This window comes from Pleurodeles waltl, chromosome 11, assembly GCF_031143425.1.
Source record: "Pleurodeles waltl isolate 20211129_DDA chromosome 11, aPleWal1.hap1.20221129, whole genome shotgun sequence".
In the NCBI taxonomy this organism is placed as follows: domain Eukaryota; kingdom Metazoa; phylum Chordata; class Amphibia; order Caudata; family Salamandridae; genus Pleurodeles; species Pleurodeles waltl.
Window position 1 is genome coordinate 85242719 of NC_090450.1, and position 22031 is coordinate 85264749.

General features: G+C 42.1%; 1 protein-coding gene across 2 annotated transcripts in view; it reads right to left on the reverse strand.

The window, feature by feature from the left end:
• MELTF (melanotransferrin) overlaps positions 1-22031 on the reverse strand; it is a 133006-nt gene that overhangs the window by 89289 nt on the left and 21686 nt on the right. For both annotated transcript variants that reach the window (XM_069213147.1, XM_069213146.1), the window contains exons 2-3: positions 15216-15370; positions 6331-6430 (exon numbers count right to left, since the gene is read on the reverse strand). In XM_069213147.1, coding sequence (XP_069069248.1) covers positions 6331-6430; positions 15216-15370 — 255 coding nt within the window. The remainder of the gene's footprint in view (positions 1-6330; positions 6431-15215; positions 15371-22031) is intronic.

A 22031-nucleotide genomic window follows, 5' to 3' on the forward strand; every position in this document is an offset into this window, starting at 1 on the left:
ATGTGATTAGCATTTTGTAGTTAATTAGTAGTACTTTGGTAGTACTACTAAATGCACTAAAATGCAGTTTGTCAATAGGCCCCCGGCCTATTCTGCTTTTTTCTGTACAGGAAGGCATCAGTAGTTTAAGAAGGGGTTCAAAATCATACCCATATAATTTGCTAAAATGTAATCACCCAGAATAGAAATATTTTCTTTTTTAAAAGACTAACTTTAAAGTTTAAATTAGCTTTTGTTAGACTTGTTAGCCTTGAGGTAGTTTTCTCCTAAACTTTTTGCCTCTCATCCTTCATTTTGCAGAATTTATTTTTGTTGGCCTTAGTACTCTGTGCACTTTACCACTGCTAACCAGTGTTAAAGTGCTTCTGCTCACTCCTCAAAAACATGGCTAATTTGGCTTGTACCCGATAGGCATATTTAATTTACTTATAAGTCCTTTGTAGAGTGGTATACTATAAACCCAGGACCCGTTAAGTAAATGCTACTTAGTGTGCTACCCACTTAGGTCGCACCTTAAAACATGTCCCAGGCCTGCCAGCTCAGCCTGAATGCAATTTTAAACTGCCACATCGACTTAGCAATAAAACCCCCTTGCCAACCCTTAAAATCCCCGTTTAGTACATATAGGTTACCCATAACCTGGTGCCATGTAGTTAATGGGGCAAGGTGCCTTGTAATTGAAAGGTTGAACGTGTACTTTTAAGTTTTACACGTCCTGGTATTGAAAATCTTCTACATTTGTTTCTCACTTCTGTGAGGCCTAACCTTCACTTTGGATAACCTTGGGGATTCCCTATTACATTGAATCATTTAATAAGTTGTCATTTCCAATTTGGGGCAGGTAGCTATTCCATGTTTGGTATCGTTGGAACTGTAATGAAAAACCCTATTTAATGGTAAGGTAGGGGTTTTATTACAAGTTTGAACATACCCCTTTTAGAAAGTTGCCATTTTCTGCCCTTGGCCCTTTGGTGCCTGTAACCTGTCTTGGGTCACTTGACTGGGTGTAACTGACAGACTTTGTGAATTACTCCCAGACAGTCACACAATAGTGGGAGTAAGTGTGCCTGAATGGGCCATCTGCTGGCAGGATGGGGCTTGTTGGAGCTGAGCACAGCCCCATTTGCAACTGAATAGGGCGTACTCTGTCTTTACACAAGTGATCCACATTGTCACGGCAGCCAGCTTGGAGCCAGGGCTGGGGAATCAGGAAATTCCATACACTTCAAAGCCACTGTCTAGAAGCTTCTACCACCTTCCAAAAGGAGGGCTCCATGATATAAAAATAGGACATCAAACACCAGCTCTTCAGTACACTTCTGGACCTGTGGATATCCTGTCAGAAAGAAGCACTGCTGTGCTGCTGAAAGGAATGCCACTCTGCTGGACTTCTGACCTGCTGCCACCTTGCTCAATTGCTGCCTTTCTCCCCTGCTGCCCTCTTGCCTGTTGAAGAAGGACAGGACTTGAAACTTGAACCCAGGACCACCATAGTGCCTCCTGATCTGAGACTCAGGGACACAAAAGGCTCCTTTCACATTGGATCCACACCTGAATCCAGTTTAAGTGAGTCATGATTCTCTAAGTGATGCCCCACCAGTCCTGGACACTTGGGGTGTCGTGCTGAAGGTGACCAGATAACCAAAATCCAGAAGTTGGGATTTGTGGCTCAACACCAGTCTGAGAACCAGACGGGGACCGGGACCAACCTGCTCGCCATTGCCAATCGGATTGACTACTTGGCTTGTCCCACTACATTCTCCTCCACAGCAGAAAATTATTTTTTATCAGAGGGGTTTCAGGCCTTGTGGAATTGTCTTCGGCTACAGCCCTCTGTCTCATCCCACAGGAGATGTTCAACTTCCATTTCAGAGACTAAGAGCATCATTAAGAGGCTGGCGATCTTGAGACCGCGAGCCTCTCGGTAACGGTCTGACTGCTACATTAAGACCCTGGCAGTCAGACTGCCAGGGTACCGCCATCTCCGCCAGGATCAGTGATCCCAACAGGATGCCGGTGGTGGAGGTCAGAATCAGCCAGGTGGCGCTGCATGCAGCGCCACCCTGCGGATTACAACCCAGTTCTCAGCCAACCTTTTCATAGTGGTTTTACCACTATGAAAAGGTTGGCAGAGAACAGGTGCAGGGGGCCACAGGGGGGCCCCTGCATTGCCCATGTACTTGGCATAGGCAGTGCATGGTTCCCCCTAACCAGCACCCTCTCAATGGTCACTGTTTGCTCTACAGACAGTGAACATTGCAAGGGTGCCGGTGCACCCTGCAGGCGACAGCATTGCCGCCGGCTTGATTATGGGCCAGAGACAATGCTGCCGCCACTTTCCAGCTAGGCTGACAGGCAGAAAGCTCGGTTTCCACCAGTCAGCCTAGGGGGAAAGTCTTAATGGATCCAGCGGGGAGGTAGCGAACGTAGCAACATGGCGGCAACCTCCCCGTCCGAAGTTTTTCTGCCGAACTCCTAATTAGGCCTTAAGCCCCAACGTAGAAATCTTCACTACCGCTTCGACCCAAGCCTATCCGATGACGATGCTCCCTCCTCAGGTACCTCAAGCAGCCTTGCCCTACTGAACTTTACCTTTTCAAAACATTTTTTTCTCTGTCTTTGTTTAAATGTCAAACTACCTATTTTTACTAAAAGCTTAAGAGGGTGAGTTGATCTGTTTGGAGCAGGCCAGATTTGGAGGGATATTGTTGGTCAGTTTATGTCCATTTTGTTTTGTTATGAGACACTCTCGGTCTGGGAAATTAAGGTATCTTTTATATTGTATTTTTGACTCTGATGATTATGCTCAATTATTTTTTTTTAAAAAGAAACAGAATAATACCGACTGACAGAGGTAACAGATGACAGAAGTGGAGAGAAGGAAATTCCATAGCCGTTATAGCGGAAAACGTCCGCAGCTAATCGCAAAGGTAGGGTCAAAAGTAAAAGTATGGGAAAAACCTCACCTTAAATTTCACAATTCCTTGCCCCTCCGGCCCCTCAATACAGAACCAGAAGAACATTCAAGACATGCTAGCAACAAAAAACGCTAATGGAGTCCTCTGTGTTGGTGCCTAGGTGTACCTCAAAATCACTCCAAGGTCTCATACATATATCTCTGATATCCGTCGTGAAAACCAACTTGGAACTATGGGGATATGTCCTCCCTTTGGCCTTTATTTTGATTAGTAGAGAATGACTATGCAGTAATTTCTCATTGGCCACTAAATGGTATTTAGTGCCATCTCAGATTATCACAGATTATTGCATGGAGACTATCACAGTAAGGGAGACGACTATTAAACAACATGGGCAGTGGCGAGATACTGATCAACTTCAGACACTACTGTGTATGTTGGTTTAGGTGGAAGGAAGTATGATCTCTCCACAGCTCCCTCCACAATGCCAACAATTTTTAGTAACATGTTAGGAAGGTCAAGGGGTAATTATCTACCCAAAGGTGATTACTGCCTAATTGGGAGGATGCTGGTCTCACTGCCTCTTGTATATCCATGCTCCTTGCACTTCATCTCAGCAAGGAAAGAGCACTGACCAGGCCTAAAGACTGGTTAGTTCTCCTGTGGAGCTATCACCCAGTACGTGCCACAGGCATTATCCATGCGTCAATCATCTTATTCCAGAGGCCCTGAAGATGCCTCATCTGATGGTGTACCACTCCAAATAGGTAAAAACATGCTGCATTACTTCGCTGCACTTTATTATGTCCTATGGAACCCAGAGTGGGGATAATACCTCAACGTATCATATATTATCAATAATTCATCAGCGGTATTACTGTGTCAGCCTTAGTCTGTTTCTCACATTAATGTGCGAGTTACCTGACTTGGAGTTGTCATTTCTCACTATGTAGTGTTTGATGTGGAAACTTCTGGGGATAATTTCCATATATCCTTCCTATGCATATCCTCTTTCTATCGCTAACAGTGCAGTGACGTGATAGGGAATTTGGGGGCCTTAAAAGGCTCACCTGAGTTAAAGATTCAGAGGGCTGTCATTCAGGTTTAGAGACTCTTTCTCACCATGATGGCACCGAAGTCAGATCTTAGGAAGATTATACAAAGGAGTGTTAACTGCAGTGAAGAATAACAAAGATTATATATTTATGTATTTTTGAAATTTGTTTTCCTTGTACTCACAACTCAAAGCAGTCCAAATCTGTAGTGCAGACATTTCTGCAACAACACGGATTTTTGTAGTTCCCCACAGACGTGTAAAAATTTACAGGAGGCAGGAAATTTGAGAAATTATCCACAGTTTTTTTTATTTTTTAGCTCTATCAACATGAGTAACCACTGCGGTGACTGCTGAGGTTACTCACTTCTTATAACCAAAGCTCAATTGAGGTGCCTGCTGAACTTATCAGTGAACACGTGCATAGTACTCCTCTGCAGGTAAGTCACTCATATCACTCCCTCGCCAGTGAAGCCTATCCTTAATGGCTGAATGTAAGAAGCATGCGTTACCAAAAATAATAATAAAGATAAATCGAGTACCGTTAAATTGGGTAGTAGTTGCACCTGATACTTACAAAGAAAAAGCGAAATTGCAACAAAGGAGCAGGAGATAGAAAAATAAATTATCATTAAGTCACTTCTTTTTTTTTTGCATAAACACCCAAATCCAGAGCAGGTCACATTGGGGTGGGAGGTGGGTCAGTCAGAAATCGCATTTAATTAAAGGAAGTGTATATCATTTCAAAATCTTTCCCACCTATGCACGCTCTCTGTCCAATCACAACTTTCTTGTCTCTTTTCACCAATATCAAAGAATGAACGCAAGTTAGAGCAGGAGGCAAATCCACAATGGCAACAGCATCACACAGAGGGTCATGAGACACAGGTCCAATCCACAAAGGCGTTTTAGATTGCATAAAGCAGTACTGCTGTAGCACCCCTCATATTTTATCCTACGTATCTTTGTATAATTACAACACATAGGGGGTCATTACAACCTCGGCGGTCTTTTTACAAGACCGCCGAGGGACCGCCGTGCGGAAGACCGCCAGTAGTGGCGGTTTGCCGCTCGGCGTATTATGACTGTTGGCTGCTCTCCGTCCTTTTTCCGACGGAGAGCCGCCAACAGTCATACTGGCGGTCGGCGGGGAAGTGGAGGTTGCTCCACCTTCACTGCCACGCCAACAGAACACCTCCCACCGAATCACGTCCTGTGATTCGGTGTGGCGGTGTTCTGTTGGCGGTGTGGTGTCGGCGGAGCAGCCCCCATGGCTCCCGTCCCCTCCCGGAGGATCAATGGAACAGGTAAGTCGATCGTCCGTTAGGGGAGGGGGGTGGGGGGGTGTTGTGTGTTGTGTGGGTGCATGGGGGTGTGCGTCTGTGTATGTAGAGGGGGTGTGTGAGTGCGTGTATGCTTGCAGGGGTGTTGCGTGTATTGGGAATGAGTGCGTGTATGTCTGTGCGTATGTCTGTATGGATGTGTGCGTGTATGTTTGTACGTGGGTGTGCGTGTCTGACTGTGTGTGTGGATGTAGGCATGTATGTCGGTGTGTGTGCGTGTGTGTGTTGGTGGTGCCTGCGTGCGTGCGTGTCGGGTGTATGTGAGTTCTGTGATGTTGGGGGTCGGGGTGGGGAGGGGGGCCCTGCCACCTTTGGGGGGAGGCAGGGGTGGTGGGGGGTGTAGGGGAGGGAGTCGGAGGTGGGGGAGACCCCTATCAGTGCCAGGGAAGGAATTCCTTGGCAAGGATAGTGCTTACCACCATGGATTTCATGGTGGTTCCAACCGCTGGAAATCCACGGCGGTAAGCCGGGTCATAATACCGCTGGCGGTATAGTGACGGCCGCCGGGCTGGAGACCCAGGTCTTCAGCCCGGCAGTCGTCTCTGCCCTGGCGGGCGGAACGGAGAACCGGCAGATGACCATGGCGGTAACCGCCATGGTCATGATACGCTGAGGAAAGAACGCCAGCCTGTGGCGGTCTTACCGCCGCTTCTCTGCCTTCCGCCAGGGTCATAATGACCCCCCATAGAAAGGATTGTGTCCTCGCTGCAGTCTCAGGGCTAATTCTGATTGGCCTGTAATGATACTAATTCCCATGTTCATAAATGCATTTGTGAATCAGCCACATAGCCCTCGATAAAAACACTTTGCTCAATGTTGCAAATAACAAGCTCTTCTGAGAACTGACAAATAAGTGGTGAGTCCTCCCAGAAGAGCTCCAGTTTAGAGTTATGCATACATATACTCAAGGTTTTAAATCTCTGGATACCTACAAATGTATCCCTAAGAACACAATAGAAGAAAGGTGTTAAAATGCCCATGATTACATAAATATAGCTTATTTCATTCAACATACCTTGATCATATACCTCTCCAACGACGGGCTTTAGATTATACAACTTTCCCGCCTGGTATATAAGGTCACCACTCAGCGTCACAGCATCTGCCTTGTTAGCCTACAGAAAAGACAATCTTAATAAAGACAGGCTTATTTATTCTAAATAGCAGCAATTACCAGCTGGCAGCATCCCTCAAGTTCTTGAGTTGTAGCTCTCACCTACATATGAGATGCTCCGGAACAGATCCTACCAAATGTTTGATGTGAGGCGCCTAACACCAATCTCTAATACTAAACACATCAGCAGGGAACTTTACCCTGGACACAATCTGATTTCCCATTGTGATCAGTTGGAATAGAGAAAAAAATAATTCCATCCATTGGGTATATTTGGCGATTTGATCGATCTTTACCCCAAGTCTGCAGAGGCTGCTACAGGCTTCGTGTGCCAATTGAAGGTGAATGCGGGGAATGGTTTACTGAGGAATGTGACTGGTCACAGGCAGATGTTGGAAGTGGGGCTCTTTAATCTGGCCTAAAAAGAATCCGGTGAGTATTGTTTCTGTAAATCCTATGCATATTGCAAGGACGTTGATGAGTGACTGGTGGTTGAATATGTTATTGGCAGCCAGAAGCTTGAATAGGATAAGCTCCGGGTTGCCTTTGTCACTGATAAGTAAGGTATCATCAGCCACATGGATGGTTACATGGCAGTCTTCGTGCTGCACAGAGGGATGAAGCCTGAGTAATAGTAATTCAAGATATGACTGGTGTCCATTTGCCCCTTTATTCAAATGGCCTATATGTTTTCTATTATTCCTCCAATGAGTAGTTGGTTGGTCATGTGATAGTAAATGGTTAGGTTTCCAGGGTCTAAATTAGCCTTCTTCAATAGTGGAATAATTTGTCCTGTTTTGCAGAATTCTTAGAAGTTATATGGCCCAAGGGAGACATAGATTAGAATTTGAGTAGAGGTTTTAGGGCTTCTCCAGAAATGGATTTTAGGAGTATTGTGAGGAGAGATAGTCTTATTCAGAGGTTGCCGGTAGGGATAGCAATTAAAAGTATTTTGAAAGTGGTACAATTGGAGCTATTGAAAGTGGGTAGGTCTAGTGGGAAGATGATCTGCAGTGTTGTCAATGTTCTGTCTGATTGATATTTTTTATAAAGGCATTATTGATGACATTGCAACTGTCACTTGAGCGGAGTAGGGGGATATCTAAGCCGACTCATTCCCCATTAATCACACGACCTCCATCGTTTTTAGACAACCCAAGCTAGTCAAGTGACACTGGCATTCTTCCCAGTACTTTCCCATCATCTTGTTCAAGACCTCTTCACTCTCTCTGCCTACATACAGCATGCTGAAAATGTAAACTCCATCTTGGATGTTTACAACATAACATCGCAAGCTAATAATGAAACCATCACGTCCCAGGAAAAAATGACCCATGTAAACAAAGTTCTATGCATTGCAAACACTATGCGTCAGATAAATGAATACTTCATACTGCTGTCCAGTTCAGATCAATGGATTCTGTTTTGCAAATCGCTTGCTGAATCTGTTTGCTTCTTCATCACTGAACAAGAGTTAACTGATTTAAATACTCACTTATCTATGTTAGATTTGGCCAATACGCCACATCGTTTGGTTTAGTCTAAAATAGACAATGCCACCTTTGTTCATCATGTAGGGAGTACCCTGGGCACCAGTACTGGACTTCCACCCATTCTGAGAATTCAACCAGTGTCATTAAGCAAAGGGAATTAATAGTAAAATGCCAAGGAAAGGCCACTTCAGGATTCATCCGATTTGCAAATGACTTTGCAGCTGGTATAATGACTATGTACTGGAAGTTAGCTATTTAGATTTGCTGATTCAAATATTCTCCTTCAGGGTTCAATTTGTAAACATATATATGCCAATCGTTCTTTTTTTATTTCTTGTTGAAACTTGGATAATGCCAAAAGTGGACTATCAGAAAAGAATCAAATTAGACCACATTTATATTATCAGTTGTTTTAAATGGCTTACTATACATAAGACAAGATATTCATGTTCAGGTATCAGACCTGCAAGAAGAGAGCCTCTATTTGATAACCTTAGGCTTGGAGGAAGAGGAGGAGGCAAGACATGAAATGGTCTCTTATTCTTCGGTCACTGACACATGCAGATGTGCAGGAGGTGGCTCCAACTTAAGCACGGCCAAGTAACCTGGTGGTAAGGTTATAAATAAAATGTAGTTCCAAACCGCCCAAGTGGCGAGCAGTTATGTACAAAGAGACCAGGCAAAGATCACAGAGTACGCCATGTGTTTTTCATCAGGGATGGAGTGTAGAACCCTAGCTAGAGCACTGAGTATTAGTTTTTCAGGATATTTGGATGGGATCACAGCTAAAGCACATCATATTGAGTAGGTAAGGTTGGTGCAATCACTGGGCCATGCACCACTGATAGATCTCCAGAGTAAGGAAGATACCAATTTAAGGGAGCTTGATACTTAAATCTTCCTATATAAAGATTTTGCTTAATGGAAGTCCAGCCAAATTGAGAGCTTTTGATTTAGAAGTTATCTTTCCATTACGACAGACAGCTGGATGCTCTCTTATATAGGATACACGGGATTATACTCTTTCTGAATTAAAGGTACATATATTTTCCATGATACAAAATGCCAATGATAGTAGCATATTTGTAGATACAGATGTTTGTTCACATGAGGACTTCAGGGATAAGTCTCTGTACATGCTCATGGAGAGACTAACCTCTCAGGTTAGCCTTCTCTCCAGGATATTTCCCCCACATATCAAAAGGGTAATGGTGCACATGCTGGCTATGACAAGGGCCCTGCATAAAGTATTCTGCTTTATTTGTTTTTTAGATAAGGATGTGTGCAGACTTGACAGTGTCCAACACACTGACACATTATGAAAAAACAATTTTGTTAAGCAGCAGGATTTAATAGAGAGGCCATGGCGGTCTAAGGGGACAAATGTGAAAAGTAAAATACCTCAATTTAAAATGAAGGGTGTTAGAATCGAGGCTAAACAGGGTGCTTCGTGAGTGCGGGAGACAGTCGAAGGTTTAAAATCTGATGAATCATTTTATATTTATATTAGAAAAAAAGTAGACTACAGTGACTGAACAAAGATAATATGTTTTATTACGAGAAAGGAATTTATTTAGTGAGCAAATAATGCCACATCGATAGGGTAGAAAAGGGAAGTACAGTACGCCCACTTTAATGGTATAAGGACATTATGACAAATTTTCAAACATGAATATAATCAGCTTGAGGAAATCAGGCTGACAAAACTTAATGATGGAGACATGCCAAAACGTCAAAATATAATTCCTAGAAAAATAGCATATTTTTGTGGAAAAGGTGTATGTCTAGAAGGGCTACTCCCCAAGTTAAGAACGCTTTTTTAAATATCGTCACCAAAGTGTTGCCCTGCCAGAGATTCTAGCATTTGACGCATTTCCAACAGCTTCCAAACTGTGGCAATCCTCGGTCAACCAAGAAACTTGGTTCAGTCTTATGAACTGCGATTAGAACCTTGTTAGGTCAAGGATCTATGGATGAATTGGTTAGTGTAAATATCACAATGTATAATCAGAATATAGCATCCTTAGTTGTAAAATGAACTTATCGCAATTCAACCTGGTCCCTTTAAAATTATGGTCCTGATACAAATCTTTATTATACAGTTGTATATTTGATTTATCCACTTTTTCCCCGGGATTATCAAGTCATGCAATTCTGACTTTTAGGTACACTTCTAGCCTCACTATGTCAAGAGTCTTCTAGCACAGTCTTCTACCAGCCAGAATATTTAGGGTCTTTAGCCCATATACATTACATAATTTGTTCCAACTCATTAATTTTATATTGTTTTTTAGCCTTTTTAACACTCCATATTTAGCATGTCTAATTATTGTGTATTGATTGCAAACCTGCACATTGTCTGGAAGAAATCTGTTTAGATAATTCTAGCCTTCTTTATAACTTTTTGTAATTCTTCTCAAACTGTACTTGCGTAAACCTATTTATATGTACTTTTTCTATTCCTTTTAACTGGTGTGTCTACACTCTTAAGTGCTAATAAAATACTGTGTTCCTTGCGAGTATCTTAAAGCTTTAGATTTTTCAAGGTTCAGCCTATCTCGATCAAGTAATCCTATCTCAGTTTTTCCTCAGATAATTTAATGCACTAACCCCTAATCTGCATTACAGGATAAACTAACCAATTCCTTTTCTTTTTATTTCTAATGTCAGCTAGACTACTACACTTTTACCTAAAGAGTCCGAATTGTTGGAAAATACTAATCTTCAACAGAAGATTGCTAACCATTTAAAAAATCAATATAATAGTCGATCACCAGAGCAGTATTCCAACAGTCAATGAGTGTATGTTTCAGAATATTGTTACCGTTAGAGGACGATACCCAAGAACAGTGCACTGGTGAACATCCTCAATATTTATGGTTGAGGGCAAAATTTCCATGCTTTATAGATATACAATTGAATGTTTTTTGAACCATTAAGGACAGGCTCCCTCATGCCACATATCGATATCAGTTCATCAAAGAGTTAATCTACTATTATGTCCTTAATGAAGACGCCGCACAGATAGTGTCAGTGTTGTTTTCTACTAGAGCTGTTATAGCCTTTAATAAGTTAGACAATTTCTTTCAACAACATTTTCTAGAGAGAATATAAATATTACAAAGGAACAAAATTTGACTCTGGCTTGTTCTTGTAATCAGAATAGCCCATACAATCAACAGGTTATTTTAAGCTAAAACTACTGTAATACTTGAATTCAGTATTTCATGGTCAGGAAGCACTTCATTTGTTAAACAAGGGTCCAGGTCTTTTGCAAAAGCCTACCACAGACTGTGCTGATTAAGATCTCAGCTGTCTGTTTTTCAGAGGTTTTTAACCCCGCTATATATCAAGACATCAATTTCTATATAGCATTGTTACTTGTCTAATTACAATTCACTTGACTGATCATGGGGCCTTGTATAAGGCTCCCTGATTTTACTAGTTAAATCACTTCTGCCTTGTAGTTGTGTTGAACTTCATTTTGATCTTACCAATGTTCAAGCCTGTACCAAACTGTCACTCCATTTTCATTCATTTTTCATCAAACCAAACCATGGGGGCTCCGCACCTGGGAGTGTGAGTGTTAGCTTCCATTAGAACAATTAACTGTTAAGGGTGGGCTTCAATTTCTAAGTTGTGTCCTTCTACCAAAACTAGTAAAACATTGTCCTTGTGTATAAGAAACATTTTATTCAATGGTGCAACTGAATATTGAAGTAGGTGCCCTCAAATTACCTCCCAGCTTTTATGCTGCACTAAAGGTTTGGTTGCATTATTTACTTGTTTTAATCTATAATGTTCATATCGAAACTATCACTCGTATATATTCATTTTGGACCCTATTTTACAGGTGAGAAACGAATACATAAAACATCTTCAAACTTCATTTAACCTATGCCCTGCGTTGTGCCAATTTTTTTCGATTAAGTGCTTTATAAAAGGGCACGAGTAATGGGACAATTTCTCATCCTCATTTTATGCAAATTATTCTTGCACATTTGTGGGATTACCGCTTCTCCTGTATCGGAGTAGGAGTACTGCTTAGTTTTTGTACATCCCGCAGGGATAACATCAATCTTACCTAGATAACTACTTTGTGTTTAATTACCCAGATGTTCCTCCTCAAAGACATTCATTTCCCTCCACTTATTGAGGAGTCAATGTTATCCAAGCAGTCTGGGTCCTGAACCCCATCGAAGCATTCATTCACTTTATCTTTCATCACCCTATCACACATGTTCACTGAGTGATGACGAGAGCCAAGAAATATGTTGCTAACCTTTCCTAGGTGTCACCTAACACTCCATCATCTTTATTTTTGTTAAGGTCCTTCATCCTTCTTTAAAAAAAAAATTTGAAACTGTGAATTGGATTTTTCATTACTTTCTTCCTATTTATCATGTGGGACGTTGGGCATCATAGTTCTAAGTTTCTTACTCAGACTGTGATTTCTTCATCTTGCTTTGATTTTTTCGGTAACTGGGCATCAGAATGACCAATTTCTTCATTTAAATTATTCTATGTGTCCATCTTTTCATTGCCAAGCCAAAGCCATAATTACTAAAGTCACCGTACAACCATATTTAGTGTGAGAGTCATCCTGCACTTCTGTTTTCAGAGATAAGTGAAGTAGTATCAGGTTTGCTTCAGATGACTGAAGAGAAATGTCTTCCCTTGGAATACTGGAGCTTAGCAATAGTGGATTAATTACTTCCACCACTTTAAGTTTGTGCATCTTTTTTGCATCTTGATTTTACTTGTACACGTGTTCCCAGTCATATCTTTTAAGGCAAATGGCCAATATCAACATTTATCAACAGGGATGAAATACTGTAATTAGCATTTTGTGTAATTGGTTTGTAACAGGTGAGTTTAATGCATCCACCTGTGACCCAGCACAGTTGAATGCAAGTTCCTGAATCACCCACGCTTGTCCATATATATAACTTATGTTTCTTACTATATAGAGTATGTTTTGAACAACTCAGTCTCCCTTCAAAGCTTTGACGCTTCCTGTCTAGGGAAAAGCCAGGACCTAGAAGCTTAAAAATGTGCACTATGCAAATAACAACAACAGGATGGCTTGTAGCATCTTAATACCTTCATCTCTACTGGAAATTAGGATCCCGTGAATGATTAAAGGCTAACAGGATGTTATTGAATTTTAAAACTTACAATCTAGGCTTCAGAGTACGATTTTGTTAGTCTTCCTTTTTTTTTAAAAACAAATTTTATTGATTTTGAGAACCAAAAGCATGCACATACAGTAGTAGAGTTATTTCCCAACCCACATATACTTCTAAGCCATCCATATTTAAGCATCACATATAGGGTGAGACTCAATCTAGAACATGAAACACCCACTATTTCCCCCATATTTTCAAATGTTTCTGCGGGCACCCTCGCGCCTAATAGACTGGACACTCCATTTTAGTGCACCAGTTCACTCCCCGCCACTCAGCATCCCGCCCTGTGAATCTGCGATGGTGTTATACCTGCGGTGCCACCGTAGATTCACACAGTGCGGGACACAGAGTACATGCAAGTATCTTATAGTACACAACAAGACCATTTTGGCTTGCGGCTGTTTAGTGGTCTGTCACAGATATCGTTCTGTGGCCCGAGCAACAGTCATTGATTTGGCTTCTGTTACTTCCTGCTGACTTATAATTGAGGCCACCAGTGGAAGGTGCTTCTGGAGGAGAAGTTCCATTAGTGACAATGGTAGTGATGACTCTGACCTAGGTGATTGCAGTTGCGGAAACTAGGACTTGGTTTAGTTTTTTTGGCTGACTCCTTGTACACTATACCCCTCATTGATACTGAGCCAGACGACGTTTGGTCCTGAGGGGACCCAACTATTCATAAGGGGTCGAAACACGTTGGTTCTCTAGTTAGTTTTAATCTACATTGTGCTAGGGTGTATACACATGTATTGTTTGAACAACTTTGTTATAAACCAGGTAGCGCTGCTATTGTCTTTTGTATATTTTATGTATTTATGCACTCACTTGAGTACTGCGTCATCTGCACTTTTGTGATATATGTTGCACTGATATTTATAAGTATAATGGAGGAGAATATAGAGCAGCAACAGAACATTTCTCAGTGACTATGTTTTTGGTATATACAGCCCAAGTGTGAATATACCGCTAGGTTGTTTCAATAATATATGTGTTGTTGGTTTCCCCTGACGGAGAAAGGAGGGACCTTTTTCCTTAAAAGAGACCCAAGTTGGAACCTGTACACATAGCTAAGCTTTACCCTGGTCCTCCTGGTCATTTAGGGTTGTCCTTGTGATACAACACAGGCAAAATGGATGGGCATGAATCTGCATTTATCTGGGTGTATTTGGATTGGTGGGGGTTGTTGGAGGCATTTCGCTATAATCTTAATGTAGATCTTGAGCTCCTTATTGATCACTGAGATTGGGCGGCAATATAGCACTTGCAATATTTGTGATGGAGTATCCTATCTGCCAAAATCTTAATCCCTTGATATGATCACATCCACACCAGGGAAAGAAGTTCCATGAAAACATTTCTAAATAACCACAAAAGGTTTTACAGTCATCCACACTTGAAAAAGTCCACAACCAAACCCACTGAGTAAAACCTCACACACGTAATATTGCCCACAATGGCATAATGTTAGGTGCAAGCAAATGATTTATCAGTTTATGTTTACATTTTGTGAATACCAATTGAAAGTATACATTCACAAATTAAGGTATTTGAAAACCTAAGTTCAACTTTTTGAACAGTCTGAGTCATCTCATTAGGATCAGTGTTACCTCTACTAGGCAATGCCAAGGATTGTACATGAACACAGATCAATTATTTAATAAATTACTCAACTGTGCGAAACTTACAGACCTAACCCATTGCCAACAGACCTACTTTCTGCAAAATTATCATCATTCACAACACAGTGTTCAGTTACTCTTTGGCCGCAGGTCAATCACACTGGCGTAAAACACAATCTTTGGCCTCTACTTGCTATGCAATGTAGGGCTATGTAGCATCAATTTGCTAACGAGGTAGCAGCAATTTCAGGGTATAGAGGTACATGGACTTCAGGCCGCGTTCTTTCTGCCGATGGACATTTCTCCGCCTGCACTGGAGCACATAAACAGCGCTACAGTTGTAGGTGATGAAATGCAGGTTGGGAACGAGAGCAGGTGTACGGAAAATATCCATTGTGCCCGGCAAAGACTGTGCCCTGATCAGATTGATTTGTCAAATAGAGGGATATAGTTTTGCTAATAAATTTCAGAAAACTAAAATTTACCGATATCATCTGCGCGCAGTCCAGTCCAGAGGAGGCCTTGACACAAGACAGCGCGGGGGGGATGTTGGCACTTGCGAAGGCACCTCTCATGCCCTCACATTTTTGACTTTCCCCATCGGTGATAACACACCATCGCACTTCATTGAGGCCAAAAACTAGAAAAGGAAAACGAGAAGAAATAGTGTGGCATAATGATGAGTAGAAATTTTAACAGTGCTAGTTTCTCGATCCATCCGCTATCTATCTTTTTTTTTGGAAAATGCACATATAGTGGGTTGAATGTCAAAATATCAAAGTCAGTAGTATTGAATTATCAAAATATCAACTTCACAATATCAATTATCAACATATTGTCACAGTAAGCATACATGTGTAGGTGTAGATTTACTATACTAATTCCACAGCTACTTACCTTAACTTAGATTACTTTTGAGGCCGTGCAATCAAGGTGGCTGAACAAGTTAGATGACAGGATACCTAACAAGTTAGATGACAGGATACCTTCTCTCCCTCTTCAGGAGCGTGGTGTGAAACTATGCTTTGTGTGATTTTTGTGAAAGTTGCTTTATCACCCTTCCACAATTCCTATTTTATAGGAGGGACAGTTCTTTCAGTGGGAACTTTAAAAAAAAGTCAGTCTTTATCAATTTTCTTGCCCAAAGAGTTGTTTTTGTCCAACAGGTGCAGAACGTATTCCAAAAGGTTCAACCAATTGGAAGTGCTTGTCGGCGTCCAGCACCGTAAGCACGCAAGGTTTCCAACTATTTGTTTCGACAATTATAATTTGAATAAAAACACAAAAGAAACAGTCCTTGTGTAATATAGTTTATAAAATAAAGAAGTCAATAATTACCTTCTGTAACAATAGTTCTGGTGGATACATAATCTTCCCACAGATTCCTCACCTTATGACTGGTCACAGCCTTCTGACTAGTCCAGAAAACCTATTTCCCAGCAATGGCTGTCCAGTGCTGGCACATCCCTGCAGAATATTAGTACCAGCTAGGAGACTAGCATCAATTCCTGATCTTTTTACTCTTTCCCCCATCAGGCAGTGTGGAGGGAAACTGATAGAGCCATGACAATGAAAAATACAGCACATAAAATACCTTGAAATTGTATTACTCACACCACTAGCTCACCAGAGAGAAGTGGGGACTCTGTGGGAAGATTATGTATCCACCAGAAGTAGTGGTCCAATTGTAAGCTTTTTTTTCTTCTGATGGATACATCTTGCAACTGATTCCTTACCTTATGAATTAGTCCCAAAGCAGTACCCTGGTGACTATTGCCAGTTAATCAAGGACATCATGAAACACCGCTAAGGCAATCTACCTACCACATCATGCCTGAGACGAGAGGCATTAGTACTTGGTAAACGTTTGTAAGGGTGGCCACATAGCAGTCCGGCAGATGTCGGCAACTAAGGCACTTATGAAAAGAGCCACAGCCCTGGTAGGAAGAGCATGAATACCCTTAGGAATGTCTATCATGGTATAGCAGATATGGTCAACTAGTGTGACATTGTGCATCTGCGGTCCAGCCTATGCAGTAATTCCTCCTTCGTGGCTGGATGTGGATTAGGAAAAAAAGATGCACGTTGATAGACAGGCCTGTATGAAATGCAGAGGCCATTTTGGGAAGAAGGATGAATAGGTACATAAGTCCAATTTATCTGAATAAGAAACAGGTGAAGGTGGACAAATCGAGAGAGGCAGAAGTTCCCCAACCCAGTTAGTAGAGTTAATTGCCACCAACAGAACCGTTTTAGAGTAAAAGCCAAATCAGGCAACTGTGGAATGGCTTGAACGGAGATGCTGTCACGAAACGTTATAGAGTAGCAAACTGCACTGATAAACAACAAATGAAGTTAAAGGAAACAAGTAAATCATACATTTTAAAACCAAGTCTTAAGTGGTAATCTACACAAAGAAGGTTGGTTAGAATGCACAGAAATGCAGATCGTGCTGTCAGAAAGCCTATAACTATAGCCACTGTCAGATACAACTCAGTAAGGGAAAGTGCAATACTCAAGAAGTCAGACAGGCAATTTAAAAAAGGGATTATTGCCTTCTCCCTGTCACCACTGAACAACCTGGTACAGTGGCCTGCATAGGTTTAAGTTGGTAGCAGGTTGGCTTGTCACAAAGTTGACATCAGAGACCTCATAAGAAAGTGATTCTAGCTGGAACCCTTCAAATTTATACGTGGACACAATGTCTGGGTATTGGGTGGAAGGCCTGACTTTCCTGCTGCAGCAGCAGCCTGCTCCGTGGGGGTGGAGAAGAGGTGGCTGAGTGCTGAAAGCCAATAGATTGGCTTACCATGTCTTCTTCTCCCAGGGTGATCAGAATCAGCTGCACATTATCTTTCTACACTTTTCACAGTACTTTGGAGATGAGTGAGATCTGCAGAAATGTGCATGGCAGGCACTGACACTGGCTCAACCTGAAAGCATGTTCGAGGGAAATATCCAAGAGCAAGTCAATGTCACCAAAATGAGGGAGCTGGTTAATATGGGCCCTGATGAAGAGATACAGTGAGGATTTGGATTTATTATATGGTCTGATTGTGCAAACTTACCATGTAGTACATACACAAAAAACTGTCTTGGGTTCAGTCAGGCTCATTTGTAAAACCTCTAGCTCAACCCTGGGAAGCTGTGGCTTTGAGCAGCTGGCTCAAACAAATATACTAGTGTAAAGGAGTTAATCATACCAATCAACGAAATATGAGTCACACAACACAAAATAAATCCAACACCAATTTATAAAAATAGATTATATTTTTACACATTTTTAGAGATCAAGATGAGCAAAATCTACTGAAGAAAATATAAATCTCAGTTCAACTGCAAACAAGCACTGGCAAATGTAAAGTTTATAAAGTTTTGAAAAGTTTGTAAGAGTTGCGTTTGACTACTCTGGAGCAACCAAATTAAAGAGGGAGAAGGTCAGGGGGGTCACTAAGGAGTAGTCGGACAGTTACCCGGCACAAAAGCGTTTTTCAGCCCCGTTTTGAACTTTACAGGTCGACTGCCATAGACTTCAAAGGAGTGGCCCTGATGCTGCAGATGCAGGAGATGGAGGATGCTCAAGGATGCAGTGTGTGTTGTGCAGTCAGTGAGGGTGACTTTGTGGTTACTCCTTGGTCCATGGCTCAGGTACGGCTACTTTGGCCACAGAGGTCAGGGTCCCACAAAGTCCTGTTTGAGCCAATAGAAGGCAAGCTGCTGCTGGGTTACCGGTCTCCATCCACAGCCGCCCCAGCAGTATTCTTTGGTGGAGGCTGGTGTCCCTCTTGGGGTGACCAACCTGGACTCAGATAACACTCCTGGGTATGGTAAGCTCAGGTGAAATTTTTGGCTATTGAGGATCAGTCTACCTGTGAGCTACATGCCCACAGGAAAAAGAGTTTTGGCACTGGTCTCCCCTCTTTGTTCCCACTGCCAGCTTGTCTACCACAAAGGGGCAACCCTTAGGAGCGTGGTTGCCATTTGTCCACCAAAGGGGGCTTTGCCTTTAAAGCTTGCCTATTGGACCTACACTGTGAGTGGTTTCCTGTAAGGGGGAGCTAGCACGTCTCCCTATAGCAGGCTGCTACATTTCCAGAGCCTGGAAGTCATTTACACAACTTCCCAGAAGGGTAGCAGGCTGTCTGGTAGTCCGTTGGCGTGTGAGAGCACTTCACAAACAAGGTGACAGAGTGACAACTTTCGAAACATTGAGTTTTCATAAAAGTGTCATTAAATTAAAACACTGATTTGTATAATTATTGTATTACCCGATTTGGAAAGTTATGCCCAGACATGGGTCCCTCGCATACTGTGTCACAAGAACCAAGCTGTAGCTGTCCGGTGAGCCCATAGCTAGGGAAAAACCAGTCCTGGGTTGCATGTGTTCCGGTTCCGGGAGGACCTAGATTAGCAGTTTGGGCCAGACTGTTCCAACTAGAGCAGGGTAAGGACTGATTTGCATATCAGGGTCCAAACTGCGGTGGGATAGTGTGCAGAGTAATGATGGATTGGGATGTGGCCTGAGTGATTACCAGTAGCTGAAATTAATTTAAGCATTCTTCCCGTCATTGTTTTGTATACTTATTAAATTCAATTGGGGCATCAAGTCGGGTATAATGTCACCATTAATTTGATACCCATTTGAGTAGTCCCATTCACAAGTTAGCAGAGCTGAGTGGTCAGCCAGTAACAGTGTTAGCCAATGGGGTACTAACTCATCCACAGCAAAACAACAATTTGGAAGCTTTGCTGTTGGAACATATGAAAAATACATTTCCCTTTTTACAATATACGGCTCCCTGCCTTAGGGCTCAGTAGGCCTCCAGTAGGGGAGATACATATTTTGTTAAGGGGATTGAGGGCTTTGCTGTTGGTTTAAATGGCAAAGTCGAACTAGCAGTTAAGAATACTGCCCTTACTGTCTGCAGTGTCAGGCTGGGAGCCATTTTGACCTTTGTCACACACAGGGAGGCACAATCAATGCTGCAAACCTTGGGTGGACAATTTGCCTTACATGCCCTGGATCCTATATACTAGGGACTTATAGGTAAATCAGTCCCTGCCAATTGGGGTTGTCCAATTTGACATACACTTTGTAAGGGGTTAGAACACTGGCACTAAGGTCTGGTCAGCAGGACTTACTGCACTCTCAGTCAAAAAATCAGCAGCCTCAGTCAAAAATTGTGGGGGTGAGCATGCCAAAAAGAGCCATTTCCTTACAGATTCACAAAAGAAGACACCAATATGGAGAGGATTGGATCCATCACTTCAGGATGTACTTCTAACTCGTGGTCCTCCAGACAGACAAACGAGGACATCTGGTCTCCCATCAAGAATGTTATGCGGTTCCTACGAGTTTAGTCATACTGTGTATTAGATGTTATGTTATGTTATGTTATGTTATAATGGTTTATATAGCGCCTAACTGCCCAACGGCCTCGTAGCGCTTATACTGCCATGGCGGTGACATACTGTTTATGTTTATACAGGAGATTTAAATTTTAAATAGCCAAGTCTTCAGTTCCTTCCTAAACGACATCTCTTGAGGGTTTGCTCTCATCTTGAGAGGGAGATTATTCCAAAGCAAAGCACCTTGGTATGCTAGCGATCTTCCTCCCCATCTGGCTTTCCTCGCTGTTGGAACTATGGCCAGATTAGCTGAGGAGGATCTAAGTGGCCTGGCTGGAATATAAACCTGCGCCAGTGTTTTCAGCATTTCAGGTCCCTTATCAAATATGGATCTATGAAAGTGGCAAAGGGTCTTGAACTGAATCCTTTCCGCTACCGGGAGCCAGTGTAGGGAAACAATTCCTGGCCGTATCGAGTGCTGTCTAGGAATATTTAGCAGCAGACGAGCCGCTGCATTTTGTACCCTTTGTAATCTTTGAATTGACCACTGTGATTCCCAAGGAATGTGTAGAAACAGATTTAGCCCTTTCATTTCTTACTTTTGCTTGCCCAGGGTAAGAATAAGAAAGATACGAAAATGCATTTTCAAAACATTTATTAAAATGATTGTATTCTTGTTAAGAAAACATGAGCTGCTATAATTACGCAGATGAAACATCATTGTAATAAGCATTATTAGAATCGTGAAACATTTAAACAATTCAACCGTGTTAATTGTTACTGATGTTATCTTACACATATTTGTCACTGATGCTATACTAACGAGAGCATAGCGGAAGTACGCTTTGCCAGATCTATTGGGAACCGGTCTAAGTGTGCGGACTATCAAAGGTTGGAGTCAGAAGGGCCGCAGCTCAGTTTACAGTGGTTACTTGGTAACATCAGCGTGAAGTTCTCCTTTCACCGAGCCTAGCATGGATGCTGTTTATATAATAAAACAATGTCCTTATCGCACTGTGGCACAGGTGAAGAATAGCTTCTTTGGTTTGTCAAGATGAAACAAGTTGTCTCACACGAGCACAATAAATAAAACAAGAGCATCGCATTTTCACTGTATGAACCTAGAACTAAATGTGCAGTCTACAGGGTGGCAATGCCTACCAAAAATAAATGTGTATGTAGCACATTCTTATGTTAGAGGAAAATATGTCATTAAAAAAATTTAAAGTTAAAAAGGAAATCTAAAATGGAGATTACGCCTGGGCCCAATAACAAGGCCACCTGCAAAATAAATGTCTACTGGGAACGCCCATCACCGTGCCTAAATCCAGAGACAAATCACCTTTCAACATAAGGTTCACAACCCCACTCTACATATTGATATAATGGACACTAGTGGTGTTGTCTGACACAATCTAAATGTTTATCCCTGAATAAAGGCAAACTGGCCTTCAAGGCAAAGCGTACTGCCCTCAGCTTCAGCACATTCACATGCAGGTGCTGCTTTCACATGAAGCTAAGGCCCCGTCTCATCATGGTTCCCAGATCAGCACCGCACCCCTTGGAGGAGTCATCTGTCACCACAGTAGCCTGAGTTTTCAGAAGGCTATTTGGGCGGCCCCTCAGAAGGTTGGCGGAGTAAGTAAGCAGTGTCCTTGCAATGCGCTGCACAAAGTGGTGCTCACCATTCGTTTATTTATCGGTGATTCCTCTGGCCCCACTTGCCATTTTGAGCCAGCTCCAGAGCAGGATTAAGAAGGATGGAACAGAGCAAAATCCAGATTATATTATTTGGAAAATGGTAAAAACAGAAATTAGAAGGTAATGTACACAGCTTCCAGCTAGTTGTGTTGCTATTCTTTTTGCCCCAAAACCATCATATGCATTTCCGCTAAACAGGAGAGAATGACTGATCCTACTGCAGATCAACTGTGAAGATATTCATAGGAAGA